The 26,369-nt window shown below is 45.0% G+C and overlaps 1 protein-coding gene across 1 annotated transcript; it reads left to right on the plus strand.

Moving 5' to 3' along the window:
- Positions 1-1,539: 1,539 nt before the first annotated feature.
- rybpb (RING1 and YY1 binding protein b) lies at positions 1,540-26,081 on the plus strand. Its single transcript, XM_034083451.2, has 5 exons — positions 1,540-1,708; positions 2,819-2,944; positions 21,618-22,001; positions 22,702-22,800; positions 24,085-26,081. Exons 1-5 carry the CDS (start codon positions 1,683-1,685, stop codon positions 24,332-24,334), a joined length of 885 nt encoding a protein of 294 aa, XP_033939342.1. The 5' UTR covers positions 1,540-1,682; the 3' UTR covers positions 24,335-26,081.
- The last annotated feature ends 288 nt before the right edge of the window (positions 26,082-26,369 follow it).

The raw sequence follows: 26,369 nt of genomic DNA on the forward strand, positions 1-26,369 counted from the left end.
ACGCAGCCTGTCAGAGCCAGGAGCGTAAAATGAAAGTTCGCCTTGCCAATTTTTGGATGAATGAAGGCCTTCTGTGTTGGATTAGAGTCTTAAATCAATCAAGAGACGTTTAAATAAACAATGTGGCTGTATCGCCCCCATTAAACCTGATGTTCCAGAAAGCTCATAAGAACATTTTATTTTGAACCTTCACAATACAAGACTACAGATATTCTGTACGGATATGCCTAATCCTGAATGCAAAGGAATGACTTCTCTGACACTGTATAGCTTTGTTGTTGTTGTCGTCATTAATTGTGTGAAAACCTTTCTTGTGTGGAGATTAAGAAATAATTTATCTGCAGCATTACTTCACAATTAAAGGACAATGTCAGAAACAGAATGTCTTGATTGTCATCATACTCTCACAACATTGGAAGAGATAAATAACAGCAGTGATTCAAGCAGTTATAGCAACACATAATAGACACTATAGGTATATTACATTGAATGCAAATGAACATTTTTACAGATTGTACAAAGACGAAAATGTAAATGTGATCGTATCAGAGCCTTGGTGTTTTGTGTAGAGTTTGCATGTTCACAGCGTTTCCTTTCATATACTTTCCTTGCTACCAGAGTCCAACGATTTGCAGTTTCGGTGAACCTCAAACTCCAAATCACCTGTACAGCATGTGTGCCATTAAGTGCACATGGTTCAGTCTGGCTGTGAGACTCGTTTGCATTACATATGTATTACTTAATAGTATTATCATTAATCATACATTACTGATTGCTGACTGTGGTAATCAGGAGATCTGTAATGTTTATTACATAGACTAACAAATACAAACATATAATCCACCTGTTGAAAAAGCTTTTTGCACTAAAAGCAGGATTTTAAAAATATTTTTTTTATTTAATGAGCTATAATTTGTTTTGACAAAACTGTAGACATGTTTTTTTCTTTCTTTTTCTTACCATAATGTAATGATTTGATTCCTTTCAATCTTCCAGAGTCTGTTTAAGCATATTATTGTCTTTCTGTGCACATTTCATTTTATTACAGACATAATAACGAAGGATAATCAATATTCCAACAATGTCATCCTCAATGCGAGGTCTGTCAAATGTCCTCTGGTAGTTATTTAAAAATTGCTTATAAAACATCCATCCAGACTTTGAAACAGACTCATCTTCTGATTTTTGCACTAAAAGCACATGATTTTTTAAATATGTTTTTATTTAATGAGCTATAAGTTGTTTTGACAAAACTTAAGTAATGCTTTTTTTCCTTACCATCAATGATTTGTGTATTCATTCCTTTTAACATTCTAGTGTCTTGTGTGAAACAATGTTTCTTTATACTTTTCATTTGAACACATCATAATGTAGGATAATCAATATGCAGACAATGTCATCCCCAACTATGGGTTGAAGCGAGGTCTGTCAAATTTCCTCCAGTAGTTATTAAAAAGTGGTTTCTAAAACATCCATCCAGACTTTTAAACCGACTCGCCTTCTGATTGGCCGAGCAGCGGTCACGTGGGGGTAGTGCAGTCAGTCGCTGTGCCGCGAGCAGCGCTGAGTGGAGCCTGTCTGCCAACAGCTTCAGCAGCGGCTCTATCTGGAAACCCACTACACTCACTGACAATTAAAAGGAGGCCCCTTTTCTTTCTTATTTCCGAGGAATATTCACCACCATGGGCGACAAGAAGAGCCCTACCAGGTAATGCGACAACCAAATGTCCAATTTCTGCTCGTTTTGTGCGGTTTAGGGCTCGATATTTGCAATGCGTTTCCCTCACACGGGGATCGTTTCTCCCTTTTTTTTCAGTACGGTATGCCACAGCTAGCTAGAATAGTGCAGTCACTATGGCGGCTTCTCGCTCCCCTTACAAACCCCAGTCACTTAACAGACAAAGGGAATTTTTTCAGAGGAGACGCCTGACATTCCCTGAAACGCTCTTCCGTCTCGACGAAGCCTTTTGCAGGGTCAATGTCGAAATTGACATTGTTTGATATTGCTTTTGTTAGCCGACATGCTAAGCTTTCGATGCCGAATTTTTTTCCAGCAATGCTTCCCTGCCTGCCTCTGCTAGCCTTAGCTGGCGATGCGATCGGACGATGTGGAGCTGCGTGGTGTATTTAATTTTATTAACCCAAGGACTGGCCGGGACTCGAACCCCAGATTAATGACAACACCATGATCCGAGCTGCATTTAGGAGCTGCTTTTATTACACAACGTGTTATGTTCGTCACAATCTCCTTACTTGTTGTTAAGGGGCGGCAGTAGCTCCGTCTGTAGGGACTTGGAAGGTCGCCGGTTCAAGTCCCAAACAGGCCAGATAAATATGTGAGTACTGTGGACTGGTATCTGGAGAGGTGCCAGTCCACATCATGGCACTGCCGAGGCGCCCTTGAGCAGGACAGACTGGCAGCCTCTTCGCTCTGGAAACCTCTGTATAATGCATTTGTGCACCTGTATTAGAAAGATGGACAGATACTTTAAGTTGGGGAATTGTTTTGTCAGCAGCATTTTGACAGTCTATGTAAAATAATTACAAAATGTCTTTGAAATAAAATAACATACACATAAACTATTTACATATTCTCAGTAGAAAATACATATATTCAGAAGACACTAAAATATACAGAATACATAAGAATACTCTCTTAAATACCAATCTACCAAAGGGACAGCCACATTTAAACATAGTGTGCTATGTGCATGTTTATTCCCAAAATATATCCCGAGGCGACCAATGAAGGCTTATAATCCTAAATCTTAAATAATGCATTAATGTTCAAAAGACTAACTTGACCTCTACGTTTCAGGCCAAAAAGACAAGCCAAACAGACTGCAGATGACGGCTACTGGGACTGTAGCGTGTGCACCTTCAGGAACACCGCCGAGGCTTTCAAGTGCAGCATCTGCGATGTGAGGAAGGGCACATCCACAAGGTAAAGTAGCTCTCTCTCTCTCTCTCTCTCTCTCTCTCTCTCTCTCTCTCTCTCTCTCTCTCTCTCTCTCTCTCTCTCTCTCTCTCTCTCTCTCTCTCTCTCGGTTTCCCGCCGCTTGGCTGGCTGCAGCATTGCATCGCAATTTATGGGACTGACAACTTTGATCGACAGCCTATTTGTCTGTTAGCGTATGCGGACGTGTTGACGGACACTTTTACAAACAGCCCGTTCCGTTGTCTGGATTATCCGTATTTCTTTTTGTATTTGATGCTACTGGCATTGCTTTTATGCATTCGTCTAGGTATGCTGGCTGCTTCACTAGCCAAGGGGGGGAGGGGGGAAGAGGGACCATACTTCATGATGGCTGTACAGCTACAGTGCATCATTGGAGCAACAGCCTTTTTTCCCATGGAGAGATACAAGGTGAATGCAAGCCGGTGCATTTGCTGTTCAGTTTAATAGTTAAATGACTGTTTTTAATCAGCATTACAGATAAGGCCATATTTGCATATCTTTGTCCATCACGTGTTAATGTCATGTAGTCAAAGGCCAACCTGACATGTCGGTCCAGATGAGCTCCAGAAAGCCTTTTATTACCAAGTAGTACACATACGAGACATTTCTTTGGTATATGTGGCGCATTTGTCTACGGTAAATCCTGTTTTAAACTCGAAACAAGTGACTTTTCTTGTGATTTCTCTCAGAAAATGTTTCAGAATTAGTCATATCAGCGTTTCTAGCAACAGGCTTGTATTCCCCGCGAGTTCCCTTTGAACACATGTTGTCTTTGAACACATGTTGTCTTATGGGAAACCGAGGTGCAAGCATGCGTGTGCATTTCAGCTACCTGTAGGATTGCAGATGTTCTTCTAATGGGTAGACAAGTCGGATGTATTGTGCGAGAGGCGGGCGTACCGTGAGGAGACGTTTCTGAGATGGAGAAATGTCATTGGAGATTTTTATTATTTCTTTATCCATCATGCGTTAGAAGCCAAAGCCCAATCTGACACGAGGGTCCGGATGAAGTCCACCTGTTAGATTGTATTTTTGAATAGTTTTTAAATATCAGTCCACACATTTGTCTATAATAAATCCGGATGGGTTACATGCAGAGGTCATATGTCAAAGTGTGTGTGCGTGTGTGTGTCACCATTACAGATGGCTTCATCCTCCAATTCTATCTAATAAATCAAGTTCAATTTGACGAACACAAGTGACTCATGTTTTACTCAGTGTGTCAGAAGGAGTCATATCAGCGCTTCTGGCCACAGGCTTGTATTCCCCGCGACTTCCCTTTGAACACATTTATGGGAAACCGAGGTGAAAGCTCTGTTTAAGTTAAATGTCACAGCGGGATTCCCTTTCGGTTGCTGTGCCCGCTGACGCCTCCCCCCCCCCTGTTCTGGGGAATGTTTTTGATGTGAAGCCACAATGTGTCTGTTTACTCGTGTCATCAGTTGCACAATGAGACGGAGAGACAGATGAGTCACATGTGGGTTTGTTGACAAGTCACCCCGCACTCTAACCTTTCAAGCTGCGGTTTCACGATGAGTGGCAGCCCTGGCGCACCGCACACGGAGGAGAAACCCTGACACTGGTTTACTGAAAACCCCAACAATTGCACTCGTAACTCTCCGGCTCCCCTCCCCCTCTATCTTCTGCTGGCTGCGCATAGCTTTAGACTACAGCTGACGGTTTAAGCTGAGCAAGCTGCGCGGAAAGCAGGAAACAGACGAGCGCGTCGTTGCCATCCTGCCACCGTGCTTTGGCAACAGCCCCGTTGCCTCCAGTTGGTAATTGGGAGCACATGACATCACAGGAGTGTTTGTCACACATTCCTGTTTTGATGCGAGTAGTTAACCTTTGATTAATGCAATCGTGTACTTGTGGTCTGCCTCTTATTCTAATGAGTACTAATTAGCTTTCTTTCTTCTCCGTTTGATGTGTTCCAGCAGAGCACGGGACGGAGCAACATGCTCTCAGCTAAATGATTCACACTTGAGGCTACGTGTGGATGTTTGTCACGCTGCTTTTATCCGAGGCTCCGCTTCGAATGTGCTTTTGGCCGTAAGGACACGTCACTAATTAGAGTTCCTCGCTGCTGGTAGGAGGCAAAGCACTTATTTTCCTCAAAGTTGTTTTGGAATCCAGGAGACAGGGGAACTTTGAAAAGTATTAGTTTGTGCAATGGACTGACGTGATTGTATAAGCATTGTTGTGTGTGCCTGCAAGTGTTCTCCTTCCAAAGTCCTCACATATTGTCCTAGGACACTTGTCCTTCTGTATTGACAGTGTAATCAGGTGAGGATACATGACATTACATTTAGCTGACGCTTTTATCCAAAGCGACCACAACAGCAACAAGTGCATTCGACCAGGAAGATACAAACTTGAAGAAGACAGAAGACATATAAGTACATCAGGTTTCATAGAGCTAAAACATTTCAAGTGCTACTCAACTGGCTTTAGGTAAGCCAGTCCTTTGTTAGTATCTAAGTGCCTAGTTAGTATCTAAGTGCTTAGTCAGTATCTAAGTGCTTAGTTAGTATCTAAGTGCGTTTTATTTTCCTTTTATTGCTCGAAGTGGAGTCGAAAGAGATGAGTTTTCAGTCTCCCCCGGAAGATGTGGAGACTTTCTGCTGTCCTGGTTTCAACGGGGAGCTCATTCCACCATCTTGGAGCCAGGATAGCAAACCCACGTGTTTCTGCTGATGGGAACTTGGGTCCCCTTCGCAGCGAGGGTGCAGCGAGCCATTTGACCGATGCAGAGCGGAGTGCACGTGCTGGGGTGTACAGTTGAACCATGTCCTGGATACAGCTGCAGCACACACCTCCATCCATTCCTGAAAAATGGCTTAATCAAAGGGTCCTAAATCCGATCCCTTGCACTTTTACACACCTTGTCCCAGTACTGAGGATTTGAGACGGCAATATCATGTTTTTCTGATCACTTTGGAACTCTATGAATGGGGTTGGGAACCGAAACTCGCTTCCAGATGAGAACCGATAAGAAAATGCCGGGTACCGGGTACCCATACAAAATACACAATTTCGGTTCTGCTTCACGGTTCCTAAACGCGGTAGACCCTGTATTCCAGCGCCGCGGCGACCCGGTGGAATACAGGGTAAGGGCGGACTGGCCATCTGTGTGTTCTGGAGAATCACAGGACGGCCGATCGGTACGCTGACGGCCGGCACCGCCCTTCATTTTTTTTAAACGGCATCATGTAATTGCATAGGTCCACAGTTGCCCCGCAGCGAGGCTCCCCCGTCCTCCCGTAGACAGTTCACGAGCTCAGTCACTTCATAACACCAAAGATGGGTCGCGGTAAACGCTCTGAAGTGAGGCTCCACTACACACAAAAAGAAAAAGACAAGGCACAACAGTGCCTGTTAATAGCTGGCCACGGGCATAGCTCAGTTAAAATAAAGCACAGCTATTGTGCAAAAGATATTTGTGTTATCTAAACGTTTGACCTCTTTCTTTTACAATATTGGAATCGAAACGGGGAATCGATACATTTCAAACGATACCCATCCCTAGCTATGAAAGGTATTAATTTGTATTCCACCATTGTTGTGTGTTGTGTGTTACTACCTGGAAGTGTTGTCCTTCCAAAGTCCTCACATATAAGCGTCTTTGAGTTTCCTGAAAAGCGCTATACAGGTCTCATGTATTATTATTATTATTATTATTATTATTATTATTATTATTATTATTATTATTATTATTATTACATGGAACAAAAGGTAATTCTGTATTGACAGTGTAGTAAGGAGAGGAAACAGCTGAAGCATTGCACCTCCCTCCCTCCATTCTGAAAACAGCTCAGTCCTGCGGGACCTAAGCTGCACTTTTGCTCTTTCATGTCACGATTGATTTTACTGATTGATGCTTTTTGTTTCCTCGGTCTCAATGTGATTAAACGCGTTGTGGTCTTATGTATGTTATCCTATTGTGTTTACCGTCTACGGTGCCTCACGCCTCGAGCACTACACCAAATGAATTTCCCCGTGTGTGATATTGAAGTTGATCTGAATCAGGGAAAGCTGTCGTTACAGGTAGCCGAGTGCATCGGTGCGGCTCACAGCTGCAGGTTGAGTCACACGGGGCCTGTCCTACAAGAAATTCAACAATCCAAACAATATTTCCTCCCCCCTGAGCTTGATCCATCCGTCCGTCCCTCACAGTGTGCACTGAGTCAGTGAGAGGCAAGCTGTGTGTGCAGGTGCAGATGGAGAACACACAATTAACATGATCCTCAGTGGGTGACAGACGGGGGCTTGAACTGCACTCTGTCCCCTGCCCGCGGGAGGAACGCTAGGTAAACGAGGGTCACGCTGCTGCGATTCGCCCAAATGGAGCCAAGAATGTGTGGTAACGAGAGAAACACTCCGGCTGTGGCATCAGCATGCAGCGAGAGCCCCCCTCGCTCCCCCAAGCCCTGCGCAGCCCGGCGAACCTGTTGACCCAGTCCGAGTCAGCGATGTAACACGATACTCGAGTAGGCTAAATCTAGACTCTGCCAGGCTGACTCTGAAGCCACGAAGCACTCGTCCTTTCTACACCTGACCCCCGCTGCTCATCTACAAGTCCAAGTGGCCCGAGTGCTCAGCCTCTGCTTTCCAGTGCCTGCTGCTTCTTCAGGTAATTGGAGAAGGGCTCGCATTAGCATCCTCTGCTATCGTATTCAAATGTTTCTGGCATCTGTTCCCAGAACGCCGAGCGAACGTGACACCGTGCTGCTGCTCGGCAGTTCGCTTTGTGGCGGTGTTCGGTATGCTCCTCCGTCAGCCCCCGAGGCTCGGGGAGAACACATTAGGAGCCCTCTGAAAGTGATTGATGGCGCGGATCACAGCACGTCTTGAGGTAGCGCCGCCTTTGACTGCGGCGCTGTTATCTATGCAATGTCGCTCTGTTGTCACCCATTTCAAGTAGCTCCCATCTGTGCCTTATACTAAACGGAACAACACTGACTTGCTAGCAGAATGCAGTGCTCGGACTAGATTAAATAAAGCAACTTAAATCGTCCTCTGAAAGGACACAGAAGCTGAACCGATGTACCCGTGTGAGATTTATCAGAGTATCAACATGTTGTCCACGTGACCTCCGAAGCTGCAGTCCAGGTTACTTCGTCAAATGCAGCCTGAGCAAAATTGACCGTGGGAAATTTGACGTAAAGGTTATGTTGCTCATTTGACCTGAATCCGATGCCACTTGTTTGCACACTCGTCTGTGTGTCTGTCCCTCGGCTGTGTCTCTGGGTTTACAACAGCTTTTATTGTTCTCATTCACCCGGTGAGGCAGTGCCGTATAACTGATAACAGTATCTTAGACTGACATGCGAATAATTATGTGTACAAATATTGACACGGTGTAAAGGATTTAATGTTTAATGTATCATGTTCTTTAATCATTATACATAAGTCTACTGTAATCAGGCGTGGCTCTTTAGACACTTGCTGCACTTTAAGTGAATGCGTTTTGCATTAACGTGGCTTTATGACGCCTCTACGTACGGTAAGTCCACAGATTACGAGAGTTAGAACCAGGGTTGAAAAACACTAATCTGCATGGATCAAATGTGCAAGATACACAACCCCTAAAGCCAAAGGAAACATGTCTTTGTGTGAGTGGTAAGGCTGCGCACTTATTGGAAAATGATTGCAGTGTGTGTGTGTGTGTGTGTGTGTCTCGGTGTGTGTGCGCTCTGACTTGTACAATGATGGAATGGAGTCATTATAATCCGTGGATTCTACCACTGTCGCATTAACGCAAATTGTCCGGGATAATGGAATTACATAAGAGGGACATGCTGGCGTTCAATTTATATCTGCACCCCCCCCCCCCTGCCACACCAGCGCCCCCCCCCCCCCCCCGCTCAGAGGGAAACTGCTTTTGCTTATCCAGCATTATCAGCATCTGCACTAAAACCCCGAGCACGAGCGAGTAGCCCTAATCTTTACATGTTAATTGCCGGATTTAAAAGTTCTTAATTACTTCATGGGATTTGGCAGAGTGTGAGTGATTAAATACAGTAGCCAATTTGGCAATCTGACAAAAAAGAAAACACAGAGAAATGTTGAATCGGAGCTCATCCCCACGCAAAAAAGCTGACACAAAGAGTGCAACGGCGAGGGAGTGCAGAGTCTCGGGGAGAAGGAGAAAGGCATTTGAGGACGAGGAGAGAGAGGGAGTGAGAAATGCGTAGTCGCAGCTAGAGAAGAGGGCACGAGAGGACACGGGCAGAAGCACAGCAGTGAAGAGACGGAGGGCAGTGTCTGGACGTTTATGTGTGTGTGAGTTAAAGGAAGGGGCGGGGGTATGGATGACTGCGAGGGGGGGCTGTGCTCACTCAGCCAAGAGTCTCTAGGGGCACATCATTGCCCAGGGAGGGGGAGAGCTGGACTGCACAGCCGCTTCTGTTTTCTACCAGCGCCGTCCACCGTCCATGCACGGGGGAAAGAACGGCACCATTTGAATTCTGCTACAGGTCGAAAGGGAATCCAGAATTGAACATGTTCTCATCGTAACGCATCGTGAAGTGTCGAGGTATCGATCCGGTTGAGCTGTGGTTCGTCTGATCATTAAGACAAGAGAGGATAACCCTTTCTTTATGTCCGTAGGGCAATGCAGGCGTGTGCAACAGGGCAATAAGGAATAGAGGAATTCTGTTAATAAGTCAAAAATGAAAGTAGCTTGAAGCGTGCCTTCTGTGGTCCGTACCAGCTATCGGTTTGACCTTTTCTTAGACATCTCAAATCGCAGTCTTCTGTACTAACGTTTGCTCTTCTAAGTGCGTAAATGTGTCCCAATGCCAGTCATGGAGAAATGCAGTTCACTGCGAGAACCTGGTCAAGAACTTGATTGTGGAAAACCTTCTCGCACTCAATCATCATCTTGAATACATAAGAAAAGCTGGGGAAACAGACAGCCTTGTGGTTGCTCTGGTGAACAAACATCCTACGTATAAAACGTTTTTAAGTATTTATTGAATTTACCAATACCCCGGACTCAGAAAATGAATGAATGAAGACTTTATTACAGACTCAGGGTCCAGATAAAAGACAAGACATTACATATAATAAATTATACACAGCATAAAAATAATTCATAGTTTAAGAATAATTTAGATCAGTGTCCTACAAAGAGACAACTATACCAACGTCTCCACAGCTGCGATTGGTAGCGTGTACTAAACCTTATGTTCGATAAGGCCAAGAGGATTTCATTATCAGAGTCATTAAGCCGGCAAATACATTTATACATAAGATTTCTTAAAACAGATGGTAGAGTATTGACTCCTGCAGCCACACACATTTCACTTGCACTAGACCATCGAAAAGAACCGCTCTTAAATAGTATTGGGTTAATTGAGCAGTCTGAAAGGGTTTTCTACCTTGAACATTCGTTGCTAGCTTGCTACCAGCAGCGACGGTCTCCTCCTGTGAGGACACTGCAGCCACGTTCAATCTGAGCCCACAAGGTCAACCTCCGCACTCTTCCACATGTGTTGCCAGTGTACAACGTGCAGTGCACCGAGGGACGTATTGAAGTGAGACACAGAATTGGTGTCAGGTGTGTTCACTTACATGCTTGTGTTTGCTTGCTTCACGTTGTTCCACTTTTGTAAAACGCTAGAGCCTGCTGTGAAGGTGCAACGTCGCCTTTGGCAGTCGCTGCACATTTAAATTCAAACCAGGCCGTGTTCATACTAAAGCACACGGGCGAGGAGAGGACGGGGACGGCAGCGAGACGGGGGGACCGCCGCCGGGTCCACTTGACAGCTAACTCACGCACACCAGAGGGACGGGGTGAAGACGGCCTCCTGAAAGCCAGCATTATTCTGGGTGGCGGCGTTAATGCAGAACGTGAAGAGAGAACAGGGAAGGAGACAAAAGAGAGAATGATGGAGAGGCAGCGGAGAGGAGGAAAACAAACGAGCGATGCCAAGCGATGTGACACAGTGGCGCTGATGGGAGAATCTCAGACGTGCTTAGTGCCTTCGAAGCGACTCGCCGTCAGTCGGCCCGGTGCCAGGCAGCTTGTCTCGCAGCTGAAAGGTCAGTTGGGGAGAGGAAGGAGCTGTCGGTGGAAAGATGAGCTGTCTTTTACACAGACCCAAACTTGGACATTCACCTCCTTTTGCTTAGGACTCTCCAATGCACCCCAGACTCAGCCAGTCGGACTCCGTTAGCCTGTCGAGAAGCAGAACACCAGACTTCAGCATAACGGTTTCACCGAGAAGTTTGTTTGGGAGATTTCTTTCCGTCCTTGTTTGTGGATGTGGGGTGAGGAGGATTTCTGGCAGCCTGCTGTGCATACGGAGCATGAGTTGGAGCATCCACACACTTCAGATCAGTCTGCACAAGCACACTTGAAAACAGCTTCTTTCCAACTGGCATAAACCTGCTGAACTCTGACATCTCCACACAGTGAGGTAGGAAATAAGCTATCATTAATTACCATGTGTAATATAGTGCCTTTTCATGTGCTATCCAACATATCGGTGCTCCATCATGTTTGATGTAGATATTTTAGCTGTATTAATTATGTCCCTCTATCACTAGCTTTATGCCCGTTTCATTTATTTTATTCTTAATCGTATTTGATACTATATGTTGCACCTAAGGGACCAGCACAAAATAAATATTGTTGTGGCTCAGCAATAGGTCTTGAATCTCCTCCAAGCAGGTGTAGAAGGCAGAGAGGGGAGGCTGACGGTCACATTAAGCCCTCAAAGTCTGACTGGAAGGCTCTCGTGAAAGGACGGATGCTTAATGCCTGCGGTGTGAAGTGTGAGTGAATGGAGCAGCGCTGTAGCCCCGGGCTGCTCTTCAGGTGACCCCCTCGTTCCGCCTGCACTGCACTCTCTCACAGATCACTTCACCCACGGATGGCTGGAGGTGACACCGCTGCTCCGGTAACCTCCGGCTCAGACCGATAAAGGGCTTTCTCACGGGAAACACAAGCGCCGCACTGCAGCGGTGTTTGTCTTTCAGTTTAACTGGAGAAAGGCCATCGGCAGATTCACACAGGCTGAGGTCTGAAGTATCAATATTCACATTTTGCTAGAACAATGAATAATTCATCGGCTTACATATAATCCCCCAATAGAAAGTCGCGTGTAATATCTGCTGGTTCGTCAACTTCATACATGAGAAGATTTATTTTGTTTCCAACTCGTTGCAGGATGAAACATTTGGGGTTTGGAGTCTGAGGACTTGCGATGGACACTTTTCTGACACCTGTTTTCTTGTTTCTGTCTAAAAAGCTCACGACGATTATACACGAACGAGATGTAAAACAATAAAAACCCTTTATGCCAAGCAGCGCGTCCGATGTGACGCCACATAGCAGTCCACAATCCTATTTTCAGAAGACTTAAAAAAGCCAGCGTATATTCATTTGGCACGGTTATTGAAACAATGAGAAAGTCTGCCGATTGAATCGTTGTTTCATCTGTAGTTACTATACACATTAGTAGTTACTATACACATTAGTAGTTACTATACACATTAGTAGTTACTATACACATTAGTAGTTACTATACACATTAGTAGTTACTATACACATTAGTAGTTACTATACACATTAGTAGTTACTATACACATTAGTAGTTACTATACACATTAGTAGTTACTATACACATTAGTAGTTACTATAAACATTAGTAGTTACTATACACATTAGTAGTTACTATACACATTAGTAGTTACTATACACATTAGTAGTTTATTAAACACGCCATGCTCAAGTCGTCTAACATATGCACGTGCTACTTGTTCTGCTCTGTTTTCCGTACATACCTCAAGTATCCTCAACGCTGTCCGTTATTCAACAACATAACATCTATTTACATTATGTATAAATATATGGGTAGTTAAATCTGCGGCAGCTCTCCTCCGCTCCATCGCCCTCCATACCGGTGGGGGGAGGGTAGCGCGTCACGTGTTCATACATAATGATCAAGGCGTACGGCAAGTGTTGACACAGTCGAGAGCGTGGAGATCAATGACATGGTTGCCAGCACGTCATGGGGGGGTGTGGGGGGGGGCGCTGTGATAAAACTAAAGCCCCGTGGCATCGTCACATGCTGGACGTGGGAGATGTGCTGCAGGCCGAGGCTGTGACGGCCTCTCAGTCCCATGTTGAGGGAAACGAGGTCAGTGCTGAACGATTCTGAATGGAGTATTTATATTTATCATCGAAGACGAGGAGCCCACTTTTGTTCTGTGGAGATGTGCTTTTTTACAAAGTCTGAATGAGGGAGTGGGAGTTGTTAAATAGTGCAGTCCACGGCTGAAGAATACTGTTGTCTCTCTCTCTCCTCCTCCTCCTCCTCCTCCTCCTCCTCCTCCTCCTCCTCCTCCTCCTCCTCCTCCTAAGGGAATAATTGCTTGTCCTCGCACAGCACTTCAAATCAAAGCGCTGTGTTAATGAGGGCTTTCCTGCGCCGCTCTCTCTATCACACGCTCTCTTCATTACTCCGTCTCTCGTATGAAGTGCTCCGGCTCATTGTTTTCGGTTTCTCGAGAACATCCCGGGGAGTCCAACATACGGTCCTTGGGCAGAAAACGCCCCGTGGGATGACTTGGCAACATTCAAACCACTGAGATTCACTGCAATGTTTCACAACTTGTATTAGGGCTGCTCGATTATGGATCATAGTCTCGATTATTTGAATCAATAATTGTAATTGCGATTATTCATTGACTTTGAAAACTTCCATTCATTGAAAAAAGAAAAAAAAGAAAAGTGAACTGTATGTTTTTAACAGTTTATTACCCTGAACTTTAAGTATAATTCAACTGAAAAACCAAAACAAAATGTTTACGATTAATTGAGCAGCCCTAACTTGCATTTATTTTGTTTATCAGAATCAGAAATAAGATACAGGTTTATTGCCAATTATGTTTACGTGCACATACGAGGAGTTTGCCTTTGTGTACATGATGTGTGTGCGCGCGCGCGCACACACACACACACACACACAGTTAAAGACAATCAAAAGTAAGACAGAAAAGACACTATTGTAAAAAAAAATAACTATAATAGATTAAGGTATAGAAAATGATTTAGATAAAGTCTGGATATATATAAATTGTAAACGTTTAAAGGCAGCGGTATAACTTGGCCTTCTTCCTTAATAGTTCCCACTTTAGTTTGAATGGTGGGGAGTGGGTTCAGGTGGTCAGGAGTACTACACAGATGTGGAAATGAATGTAAAATCATATCTGGATCTTGAAAAGTAGTTTGGATCATTAAGTAAAATACTCTATTGTAGGGCTGCTCAATTAATCGTATTTTAATCGCGATTACGTTTATGGCTTGCAACGATTACGAAAACAACGTAATTGAAATAAAACGATTATTTTTTATTACTTTTTTTTTTTTTCAGTTGAATTATATTTAAAGTTCAGGGTAATTAACTCTTAAAAACATACTGTTCAATTTTTTTTCTCCAATACATGGATGTTTTCAAAGTCAATGAATAATCGCATTTAATAATCGCAATTACAATTATTGACCCAAATAATCGAGATTATGATCTTTGCCATAATCGAGCAGCCCTATTGGTCCGTTACAGACACCGATGATGAGTGAATGTGTGGTGCCTTTGTAGGTACACTATGATCTGTGAGTTTTAATGAACATGTGTAATGGTAAACTTGATAACTAAAATTGTTAAAATGTATTTTTCTTAAGAAATGTCAAGTTGTTCGTGCTGTTTTGTAAATGTGAAGATTTTCTGAATGCACTTTTTTGCACTAAAACACCGGTAACAGTTTGGAGTTGTCGTTATTTATAGGTCATTATGCTCTGATTTCATTGGTGCAGCCCACTTGAGATCACATTTGGCTGAATGTGGCCCCTGAACTGAGACGAGTTTGACACGGCAGCTTTAGAAAGCTTTTATACGTGGGCTTCAGTCTGAATGCCCTCCTCTTGCAGAATGGTCCCCCAGCTGAGGTGTGTCTGTCTCACACGGCTCAGCTAACTATGGGTGTCAGTCTGACTAAATTAGGGGCTTTTAAGCATGATGATAGTTATTTCAGGGCATCCCATGGAGGGGGAGTCTCCCCGCCGCTGCCTTCCCCCCACAGACGGGGGCCAAACATAGGAGGAGCTGTCAATCACGGCCCACTGCGGTGCGAAAGGGGAGGTAATAAGCCGTAAGCCCTCTCAGTGGGGAGCGTTTCGACAGCAGGCTTTACACTCTCTCGCTCTCGCGCTGAATCCCCTGGAATACTGGCAGCAGTGGGAGGTTGGAGCAATCTCCGCAATTGGACCCTGGAGTTCACTCCGCTCCCAGGATCATTTCCTGCCCCCCCTTCGCTTTGAAACATAGAGGTTTTATCAGAATTCCTTCAGTTGTCCCACAGAGGCGAAAGATAGACAGAAAATAACGCACTATAAGATGGGGCTGCTCGATTATGGCAAAAATCATAATCACGACTATTTTGGTCAATAATTGATATCACGATTATTAAATACGTTTATTCATTGACTTTGAAAACATCCATTCATTGAACTTTAAAATAAATACAAATAATAATTTGAACAGCATCTTTTTAACTGTTGATTACCCTGAACATATAATTCAACTGAACAACTAGAATAAACGACACATTTATATTTACATTTAAATAAATAATATCAAAATAATAAATACCAATAAACAAGATCAACAAATATTATGGAGCGCACTTCCACAAGCTACTTAACATATATAAATTAGGGCTGTCAAATGATTACAATTTTTAATCAGATTAATCACAGTTTAAAAATTAATTAATCATGATTAATCACCATTCGAACTATGTCCAAAATATGCCATTTCTTTATGTATATTGTTGTGGGAATGGAAAGATAAATGAAAGAAGGCGGATATATCCATTTAACATGTTTATTGTAAAAAAATTCTGTGTGTCAAAATGAAAGAGAGCACCTATCAATCATCAAGACACTGGTGCTTGCGTACCATGCTGCGAATGGATCTGGCCCTTCCTACATCCAGGACATGGTTAAACCGTACACCCCAGCACGTGCACTCCGCTCTGCATCAGCCAAACGACTCGCTGCACCCTCGCTGCGAGGGGGACCCAAGTTCCCATCAGCAGAAACACGTGGGTTTGCTATCCTGGCTCCAAGATGGTGGAATGAGCTCCCCATTGACATCAGGACAGCAGAAAGCTTACACATCTTCCGGGGGAGACTGAAAACTCATCTCTTTCGACTCCACTTCGAGCGATAAAAGGAAAATAAAATGCACTTGGATACTAACTAAGCACTTAGATACTAACAAAGCACTTATATACTAATAAAGGACTGGCTTATCTAAAGCCAGTTGAGTAGCACTTGAAAGGTTTTAGCTCTATGAAACCTGATGTACTTATATGTCTTCTGTCTTCTTCAAGTTTGTATCTTCCTGGGCGAATGCACTTGTCGCTGTTGTGGTCGCTTTGGATAAAAGCGAATGTATCCTCACCTGATTACACTGTCAATACAGAAGGACAAGTGTCCTAGGACAATATGTGAGGACTTTGGAAGGAGAACACTTGCAGGCACACACAACAATGCTTATACAATCACGTCAGTCCATTGCACAAACTAATACCTTTCAAAGTTCCCCTGTCTCCTGGATTCCAAAACAACTTTGAGGAAAACAAGTGCCCAAACATCCCAGCTTATAAATACCTGGAAATGTGGACATTCTCATATTCCTAAAAACCTGTCTGATGCTGAGTGAGTGACGAGTGAGTTTGAGTTGAGTTAGTTGAAAAACTAAAGTGAAACTTTATTTATTTTTTATTTTATTGCAGGGTCTGATTATTACATGTCCTTGTTTATTTGTGAGATGCAGTGGCACAAAGAAAATGACGAAAACGAGACGATGACGAGACGGCACCGACGGCAGTAAAAAATAGCTGCAACGAAATCATCATGCAATATCGTTGACGAGAAGTGACGAGACGAAAATGTAGTTTACTAAATAAAAACTATGCCAAAATCTCTCTTTACTTTCGTTGGCGAAAAATGAGGAGACGAAATATTATCAAAGAAAACGTTACATCTCTGATAGTCAGTCTTTCTCCCAGCAGTTCCATTTCCGGTGCTGCGGCAGAGCAGCAGCTGTGTCTGTGCTGCGCGCGGCGGTACATTTGAATTATACCGGGCAGCGGCACAATATGAACTGTCAGGAAGACTCGGGTCTAACTCGTGGTCTAACTCGTGGTCTAACTCGTGGTCTAACTCGTGGTCTAACTCGTGGTCTAACTCGTGGTCTAACTCGTGGTCTAACTAACCTTATTTAACAGAAAATGAAATGGCAACAACAGGGCTTAGGAGCAGTGGTCGCGTTAACCGAATACCCCCCCGTCAGCGCGAGTGAGTGATACATTGTGCACTCGACGGATAATAATGGATTATGACGGAAATGTTATGATCCTGTCCGTCAAAATGACTGACACCGAAAAAGTCTAAAGCCACCACTGCTTGGGAGAAAGAAACGATGTGATATTTGGGCCCATTTTCGCTACAATGAGGCGGAGAAAAAAAGCGAATGCATTGTTTCATCAGAAGGGAAGCAATGTGGCCATAAAACAGCTGGTACAAACACCACAAACCTGATACTCTCTGCAAAGCTGCTTAATCATTCAATCTGTGTTTTTCATCAAATAAGGACAAGATATAATCTTATTTGTTTGTATATACTAAAATGTCAAATTAGTGGTTTTGGCTCGACTAGTTTGACTGAAATGTTCTATCTGATGACTAAACAAGACTCAACAGTTTTCATTGACAAAAAGTAGACTAAAATAATTAGTTTTCTTTGACTAAAATGCTCAGACTTTTAGTCGACTAAAACTTGACTAAATAAAAACAGGATGAAGGTGACCAAATATGACTAAAACTAAAAAGTAAATTTAACACAGGACTAAGACTAAAACTAAATAAAAAAAATAGCTGACGAAATTAACACTAGTGTTGAAAGGTGCTATATAAATAAACTTGCCTTGCTTTACTTTAGGATACAAAGTAAGCAGAGGAGGGAGACCATTTCCCGCTATTCAGGGCCACGACAGTTTGATAACTCGTGCACGTGGTGTCACGCAGAGCCTCCAGCCATGTTAATGAGCCGCAGAATATCGCCACGATGTGTGGCGGGGCCAACAGAGCGGTGGCTCCATCATGCCAGCAGCAACTCATGGCTGCCTTACAGCTGGCACTGAATCACCGTTAACTACCGGGGCGGCTTCTGCTGACACGAATCTCGTCTCCGACCAGGGTGTCTGAGCCGTGCAACAGGCTCAAGAGGCGTGGGGCTTACGGCCGATCAATCAGTCATTCACCACCTCCTCGGATAACGGCTCTCGCTGCCAAACCAAATGATTTCTGGTCCTGTAGCACGCTGCCTGCGCTCACAGTCTGTTTACTCACAGCTGTGGGTTAGAGCGACAGATCATGTTTTCACGAGAGGCTGTGAGCACATGTCGTTGTTGTAGCTTCGCTCACAGCATTGTTATCAGTCAGATCAGGCTGCCTCACAACATATTTAAATTCTCTGTCACTCTGGTAACTTGTGTGCTTTTATTCTATTTTAATCGATGTTGTTATTGTGTGTTTCACAATGCATTGTGTGTTTTCTTCATTCGTGTGATGTTTTAATGCTTTGTCAAGCCCTTTGTGACTATGTCGGTGAAAAGCGCTTTATAAATACATTCGACTTACTCTTTCTAAGTGGCGTTTTGATGATTTAACAATGGATCAGTCATTTGGAGGTACTTGAAGGGTCCACAGGATTCACATAGCGCGGGGTGAATTATGTCATCCGACTAGGAATGGTAGATTAATACTGAAGTGTTTGAAATGTCCCCCGACTTTAATAATGACAATCCTTTACCGTCTGTCGGCAAAGTGATACCTCAGTCCCCAGCTAGAAGTCTGTCTTTGGCACCTGAGCGACGGGCGTATTATTACAGATGTTAATGTGCATGGACATATATCAAAAGGACAAGACTGAAATCTGAAGTTCTGGTTGGCCAGCCTGTCTCTTGTCACATCTGTCATCCTTGATTGAGTGCATGCCTGAAAGCACCCGTCTATGGTCTCAGACTGATCCTTGTTTCCTCATGAACTTCCTCATCTGTCTGGTTTATTATTAAAACATAGGATGAATTGTATTCAACTTCCCTAGTCTAAAGATATTGAAATAAACCCAACTTCTGCATTATTTTTGGCACCAGCGACTCTGTGTTTAGTTTCATTGCTGGTGTCATCTTCGCTGTTTCTCGTGAGGTCTCCCTTTCTGTTGGTCGCTCGTTAGCAGACCCTTCACGCGATAGCAGAGCAGGGCCAAGAGGCGTGGAGCCAGGGATCATTGTCAACTAGTTAATCGATCGCAGATGGCGTTGTGCTCGCGGAAAAAGATAATACTTTGGCGGCCGTTAATATACCTGGAAGTAATTCTCCTAGATTGAAATTAAATTGGGATCAATTTGACGGGAAGAGGACAGGCTCTGCAATTATGAAGCTGGAATGGGATGGGAAGAACATTTCACTCCCCTATAACTCTCTATTGGAGGCGCCTCGGGAAGACCAGGTGCAAAGAGCCCCAGGCCGCAGGCTACCAGAGCAGCTAATGGATCCCGGATCCACGGCCCAGGGCTCCTCAGCTTTCACATCAGCTGGTGATGCTCTATTACGCCGCGATCGGTTGCCTTCTGATTGGCTTCACGCCCCCACCCCCTCCTCAACGAAACGACATCCCCTGTCTGTAATAAGCCACAACAGCAGGGAGGGAGACTTAATGAGCTTCATGGAAACATTGGAGGAAGAAAAGGTTGTTAAAAGACTCTACTGTGCTGAAACAGACTGAGTGCAGTGTCAGTTGTGAAAGGGTGGAAGTGCAGACACGAGAGTAACTGGACCGGCAATATGATGTTGGCAAATTGAAACACTGAGGCGAACCACTTAAGCAGCTGTCTGAGAAACCACTCTCCACAGAAAGCCGCAGAAATCAGCGTCATCAGCCTGACACACGTATTGAGCTGCTTCTGTTTTCCATCACACTCTGAAAGCTAAGCCAGACATCATTTGTTTTCACTGTCGAAGCTTCATCGTCCAGCAGCAGCACTTGTCTGTCTGGCTCCGTGCTCACACTCGGAGTTTCTACAACTTTCAAAAGCCCCATCCCGACCACAGAATCAAGGGGACCTCGTCTCCACTGCTGGGATTCCACCAAGTACCCTTCCTGCCAAGACTAGAATTGGGTTTGGAAGGCTTGGGTATACACAGCTCGCTTGTATAGCGTGTGTGTCTTTGTTCGACGGCCTCCTGAGCAGCAACCGAGTCCCTCTGCCAGGCTGTTTGTTTGCATGCTAAGCTTTTCAGCTGCGTGTTTGTGTGTGTGTGAGCGTACTTGTGGTTTACTCCTCCTCGCCGTGCTTGCCCAGCGCTGGCCTGTGATTATCCGTGCTGCTGGCTGCAGTTTGGTCTCTGGAAGGCTCGAGTCATCCTCCCCTCCCCCCCTGATCCTCTGCCTTTTCCCAGATGCTGCCAGCTGGTGTCCATTGAAGGCAGGTGTGTGTTGGCTCGGGCAGTCTGACTGGTTAGCGTTTGGCCTCACAATGTCAGGCCCTGCACATCTGCACAGCCGATGGAGCAAGGTGCTGCTCTGGCTGCATGCGTGTTTGAAACCGTTTAGTGGCCGTACAACACCATGGAAAAGGATGGCTTTATATGACCTGCCATAAGTAGGCCTCAGGGCCCGTGTCCACATAGCAACAGCATCTTTTTCCAATGGATTTAAGTGAGAACAGTGCACACAGCGACAGAAGCGGCCGTATCCAGTTTTTTTTGCGGCTGCTTCGAGTTTAAAATATTTAAACTTCTCAGAAAATCCCCGGGGATAACTCTGTAGAAAGCTTGATTTCCCCTCGGGTCGCTGCGAGGTCCCTCCAGACAGATAGTACAAGCTGTGATGTCCATCTCAATCTTTCGCTGGCAGATAATGTCCTTAGAGGTAGTTCAATATGCAGCGTTTGGGAACACTGACGGTGGCTTACAGCGTGACACTTTTCTGTGTTCCGCTTTGTTATGACGTTGTTTCCTTCCTTGGCCGAGCCTTTAAATAAACCCTCTGTTGTAAGACACAGTCTGTTGTCAGTTCAAGCTTCGAAGCAGCCTTTGGGGAGGGAAACTAGCCTTTACATTAACATGCACAGAAACCTATAACACACTACAGAAAAGGGAAAACTCCAAAAAGCTATTTATTTGGACTGATTGGGAAATGAGAGAACGTGTGGCAGTCTCTCCGTGGTTGCTGTCGGGGTCAGTCAGTGGAGCAGCTACATCATGTTCACCTGAATCTCAGTCTGTGACAAATGGGGTCAACCCTGCAGAAATCCGATTAGAGGACCTAAGTGACATTTGCCAAATGTCCCACCTTGTTATCCCGTGCATTCATTAGATTACAGCTGCGAGCTAATGAGATGAACCCTCAAAGCAGAGCTGCTCCGTCAGGAGGCGGCTGCTGAGCCCTACCTCTGCTGCTGTCCCTTTCTCCGTCACCAGCCTCTCTGTTCACTCACCTCTCTTTGTCAGCCGTAGTGTGAGCGCCACCTCTACGAGACTAATCCGCCTTTATGCCTTGGATCTGCTCCACAGGAAACCCAGGATCAACTCCCAGCTGGTGGCTCAGCAGGTGGCTCAGCAGTACCCCATGCCTCCCCCGCCCAAGAAGGAGCGGAGGGAGAGGAGCGAGCGCTCGGACAAGGAACGTCCAGACGGCGAAGGAGAGCGCGCCTTCGGAGAGGTTCGTCCGGAGGTGGAGCGTCCAGAGGTGGAGCGTCCAGAGGTGGAGGGTCCAGAGGCGGAGCGTCCAGAGGCGGAGCGTCCAGAGGTGGAGCGTCCAGAGATCAGGAGGCCAGAGGGAGACGCTCCGGAGAAGGAAAAGAGCGACACCGAACAACAGCCAATCAAAGACAAACCCGACAGAGAGAGGGGAATCATCGCCGCCGTCACGAAGAAGCCCAGCAGCAAAAAGACCAGGTCAGTAAACGTGTGGTCTGTTTGTCTGTGTGGGGATTGCTGCGTCCCTTTAGACACGGGGAGGAAACAGGCGGTTCAAGTCAACGGCATTAACAAAAACACAGCACTTTACAAACATGTTCAGGAAGAGACGAACCCTTTTGTTGTGACGCGCCTTTTAGTTTCTTTAATATTACCGTCACGATAAGCCTTTCATAAAACTCTTCTCACACACTCGACAAAAGCCACAGAAACTCTACTTCGGTACAAAACGTCATCATGAGTGAGAGGAACGTTTCCTCAGCGAGAACGTTACCGAGGTGAAGAAAATACTGCATGATATGACGGTGGAGACCAAAGCAAACGATTTAAGAATTAAGACTATCTAGTAGATCACAGATCAACACAGTTTTAAACACTAACGTCAGCACTTACGAACACTTTTTAAACATGTACGCATGGAACTGCATTACCCACTTTTCTGGTTATTCATCACCATCATCATCATCATCATCAGCACCATCATCATCATCATCACCATCATCATTTAAAGAGACTCTTGGTCCATTATTACAAGACATACAACACTCACATATAAATGATTGTCGATAAATGTATGCAAAGTGTAATTTGTGATCTCGTTAACCTTAACACGATGAAGAGTGATGATGATGAAGAGTGCCTTGCTCATTGACATGCTTTTTTGATTTTGTTCCTCCAGACCCAAATCAGACAACCACCAGAGCCCCCCCAGTGAAAAACACAGCATACAGTCTGGCAAGTCAGTGACCAAGACCAACAAGAACTCTCACATCTCCAGGTGTGTACCCCCCCCCCCCCCCACAGTCTGCGAGGTCTCTCACTTCTCCAGGTGTGTACCCCCCCCCCCCCCTCACAGTCTGCGAGGTGTCTCACTTCTCCAGGTGTGTACCCCCCCCCCCCCCCCACAGTCTGCGAGGTCTCTCACTTCTCCAGGTGTGTACCCCCCCCCCCCCCCCTCACAGTCTGCGAGGTGTCTCACTTCTCCAGGTGTGTACCCCCCCCCCCCCCCCCACAGTCTGCGAGGTCTCTCACTTCTCCAGGTGTGTACCCCCCCTCCCAGTCTGCGAGGTCTCTCACTTCTCCAGGTGTGTACCCCCCCCCCCCCCCCCTCCCAGTCTGCGAGGTCTCTCACTTCTCCAGGTGTGTACCCCCCCCTCCCCCCCCCCCAGTCTGCGAGGTGTCTCACTTCTCCAGGTGTGTACCCCCGCCCCCCTCACAGTCTGCGAGGTGTCTCACTTCTCACTCGTCCTCAGAGACATCCTGGCTGGTGGGAAAGCTCAGATGATTCACAAATGATCTTTTACACCAAACACCCACTCTCACTTGAGCAATTTAGTGCAACCGCCCCCACGGCGCTGACCCCCCCCCCCCCCCCCTCTTATTGTTGGCGAGATACGTCTTGTGGTTGCTGTTTGTTCCGGTTTCTTAATGTGTGCATGCGTCTGCTGATCGTGTATATTTAGGATATACATATTTTTATAAATGTATTCGGGATGGTGGGAAACGGTATTTCGATCTCCGTCTGTACCCAAAAGCTGAAAGATTGACAATAAAGTTGACTTTAATTTGTTGGATAGAAACAAGTTTCAAGTAGAGCTTCAGTCTTGAATCGCAATTATGATTTTGGCTTGCAACGATTATGAACACAACATAATCGAAATAAAACGATTTTTTCAATTTTAAATGTATTGGTTTTTCAGCTGAATTATACTTAAAGGTCAGGGTTTAAGTATACATCAACATTACTTTGATGTTTTCAAAGTAATTGAAATCGTTTTTAATAATCGTGATATCAATTATTGACCCAAATGATCGAGATTATGATTGTTGCCATAATCGAGCAGCCCTAGCTACAAGGTGTACATAGCTACAGTGTAGATATGCCAATGTCCCATGTCCCATGCTCCTCCTCCTCCTCCTCCTCCTCCTCCTCCTCCTCCTCCCTCCTCCTCCTCCTCCTCCTCCTCAAAAAACAGCGCAACACAGATACATAGACTGATACATATTGTGGTTGCTGTTTTCTTGTTTGTTAATGCTCTTACTTTCCGTGTGCGCCCCTCAGGCCCAGACTGAAGAACATCGACCGGAGCACCGCGCAGCAGCTGGCCATCACCGTGGGCAACGTGACGGTGATCATAACAGACTTTAAGGAGAAGACCCGCTCCTCCTCCACGTCCTCGTCCACCATCACGTCCAGCGTGGGCTCCGAACATCAGCACCAGAGCTCCGGCTCCGAGAGCATGGACAAGGGCTCGTCGCGGGCCTCCACGCCCAAAGGGGAGCTCTCTGTGGGGCACGACGAGTCCTTCTGAGAGCCCCCCCTCCCCTACGGCCCCCTTTTTCCCCCCTCCTCCCGTCCTCACCCCTGTTCCAACCAAACCCCATATTTCTCCCACATTTCTGGACACTATGGATGGAGAGATTTCCCCCTTTTCCCCACCGCTGCCCCCTGCCTCCATTCCATCCCCGGTCCCCGATGCTAAGAGGATGGATGAGAGGGAAACTAAATGCTCTTCTGGGGGCGAACTCGGGCTACAAGGAATAACCCCTTCCCCCCCCTCCCATCCCCAAACTCCCCTCGCGGTAGCATCGAGGCACTTGTTTTGTTTTATATTTGTACGTGGATGTGAGGCCATGTTTTGTTTTTGTAAAGAAGATAATCTCCGCTGGGCACAATAACCCCAACATAATTTCAGTAACTATTATTATTATTATTATTACCCTTACTCCCTATAGAGTGGTGCAGTGACGAGTCCTGTAACCAGGAAGTGAGTTAGCATTTCACCACTACCGGTTCCCTCGTCTCGGAGCCAATGGGATCTCTCCATAGGGTTTTGGAAAATAGCTGGAAATCAGGTCTGTGGTTGACACACATTGAACTTGTACACTTTAGAATAACGTTAGCGTACCAACCACAGACCTGATTTCCAGCTATTTTCCAAAATCCCACGGAGAGATCCCGTTGCCTTGGAGTCGCGGGAACTCATGCGCAGCTTGCTTCCGGGTAAACACGTCCTCCCTGCACCGCTCTGTCGCACCTGTATACTTTGGTATTCTCCTCCTTTATGTTCAAGCTTTGCTGTGTAGCCCTGACGATCGATCATTCCTTCAGTGTTTTTATGAAGATGATATGACACCACACACACACACACACACACACACACACACTGGTGCTACATACACTGTGACGCGGTTTTGCAGATCTGGAAACGCCCATTCACTCAATGTGACTGATGATCACTTTTCCCTCAATAACACTGTCTCACTCCGACCTCCGTCTGTTCATCCGAGGGTCAGACTTGTTCAGCTAGATTGTCTATGATTTAGTATGCTATAGCAGTTCTCTTATACAGTATCTTATGTCCTTAACTGTACAGTGTAGGCTGTTGTGTAAAACACTAAAAGCTGTTTGCTATTTTTCCGTATTCCTTTCATGGATATTGGGTTTTCCTGGCTCCGAGTTAGAGAGTTCTTCTTCTGTTGTGACTGAAGGATGGTGCCACGCGGTTCCTGTTGGTAGAACCGCTTTCCGAACTTTAAAGTGTTGTGTCGAGCTGTTGTGAATCACACTTTACTTTTTATTTTTGGTTGTGATCCTCCGCCTTTTCCCCCCTTTTTAAATCTCCACTCTCTCAGCCTGAAGTACGCGAGAAAGCAAAGTGCAAAGACGTGATCCATTTGCAAAATATTGACAATTCCCCGTTTTTGTTGTTTTAATTTAAATTAATTTAAGACTCCTGTCCATGAAGGCAAACAAATATTGCAGTAGTTTATAAAACATAAATGCTCTTTCAATTTTTCTTTTAAGTACAGCAAGGCTTATTTAAGGGTTTTAAATTCCCCTAGCTGATACTTAGACCAACATAATTTCCTTTTTAAAGTGTATTAAATTGTATAAAGAATAAATGTGTATATGATATCCTAGTTTTATTTATTGAAGGACCAAAGGAATTTCATAATGACATGATACATAGACAGATAAATAACAATTTGAAATGCAATTATCTAATGTGTGAGATGAATAACAGTTCAAATAAAGACTAATATAATCCATGTTAATGGTGTTCTTATTGTCCATTTGTCCCTTAGCTAAGGATCAATGATGTGAGTCCAAAAACACCCAGTAGGTGGATGTTGCTCTAATTTTTGAAGCAAGAGAAATGCTGAGAAAAGCTCCGGGTTGAATCCTTTGACCTTTAACCCCCCCGTCTGCTCTGCCACAGACTCACAAAAGCCGCGTTCACACTGCGGTACTTTTCCCACAAAGGTTCATGCGAACTTAGTTCATGATCGCGTTCACACCAAAAAGAGCCGGTACTAAAATTAGTTCGTGCGAACCTTTTTACC

This window comes from Pseudochaenichthys georgianus, chromosome 5 (genome assembly GCF_902827115.2).
Source record: "Pseudochaenichthys georgianus chromosome 5, fPseGeo1.2, whole genome shotgun sequence".
In the NCBI taxonomy this organism is placed as follows: Eukaryota; Metazoa; Chordata; class Actinopteri; order Perciformes; family Channichthyidae; genus Pseudochaenichthys; species Pseudochaenichthys georgianus.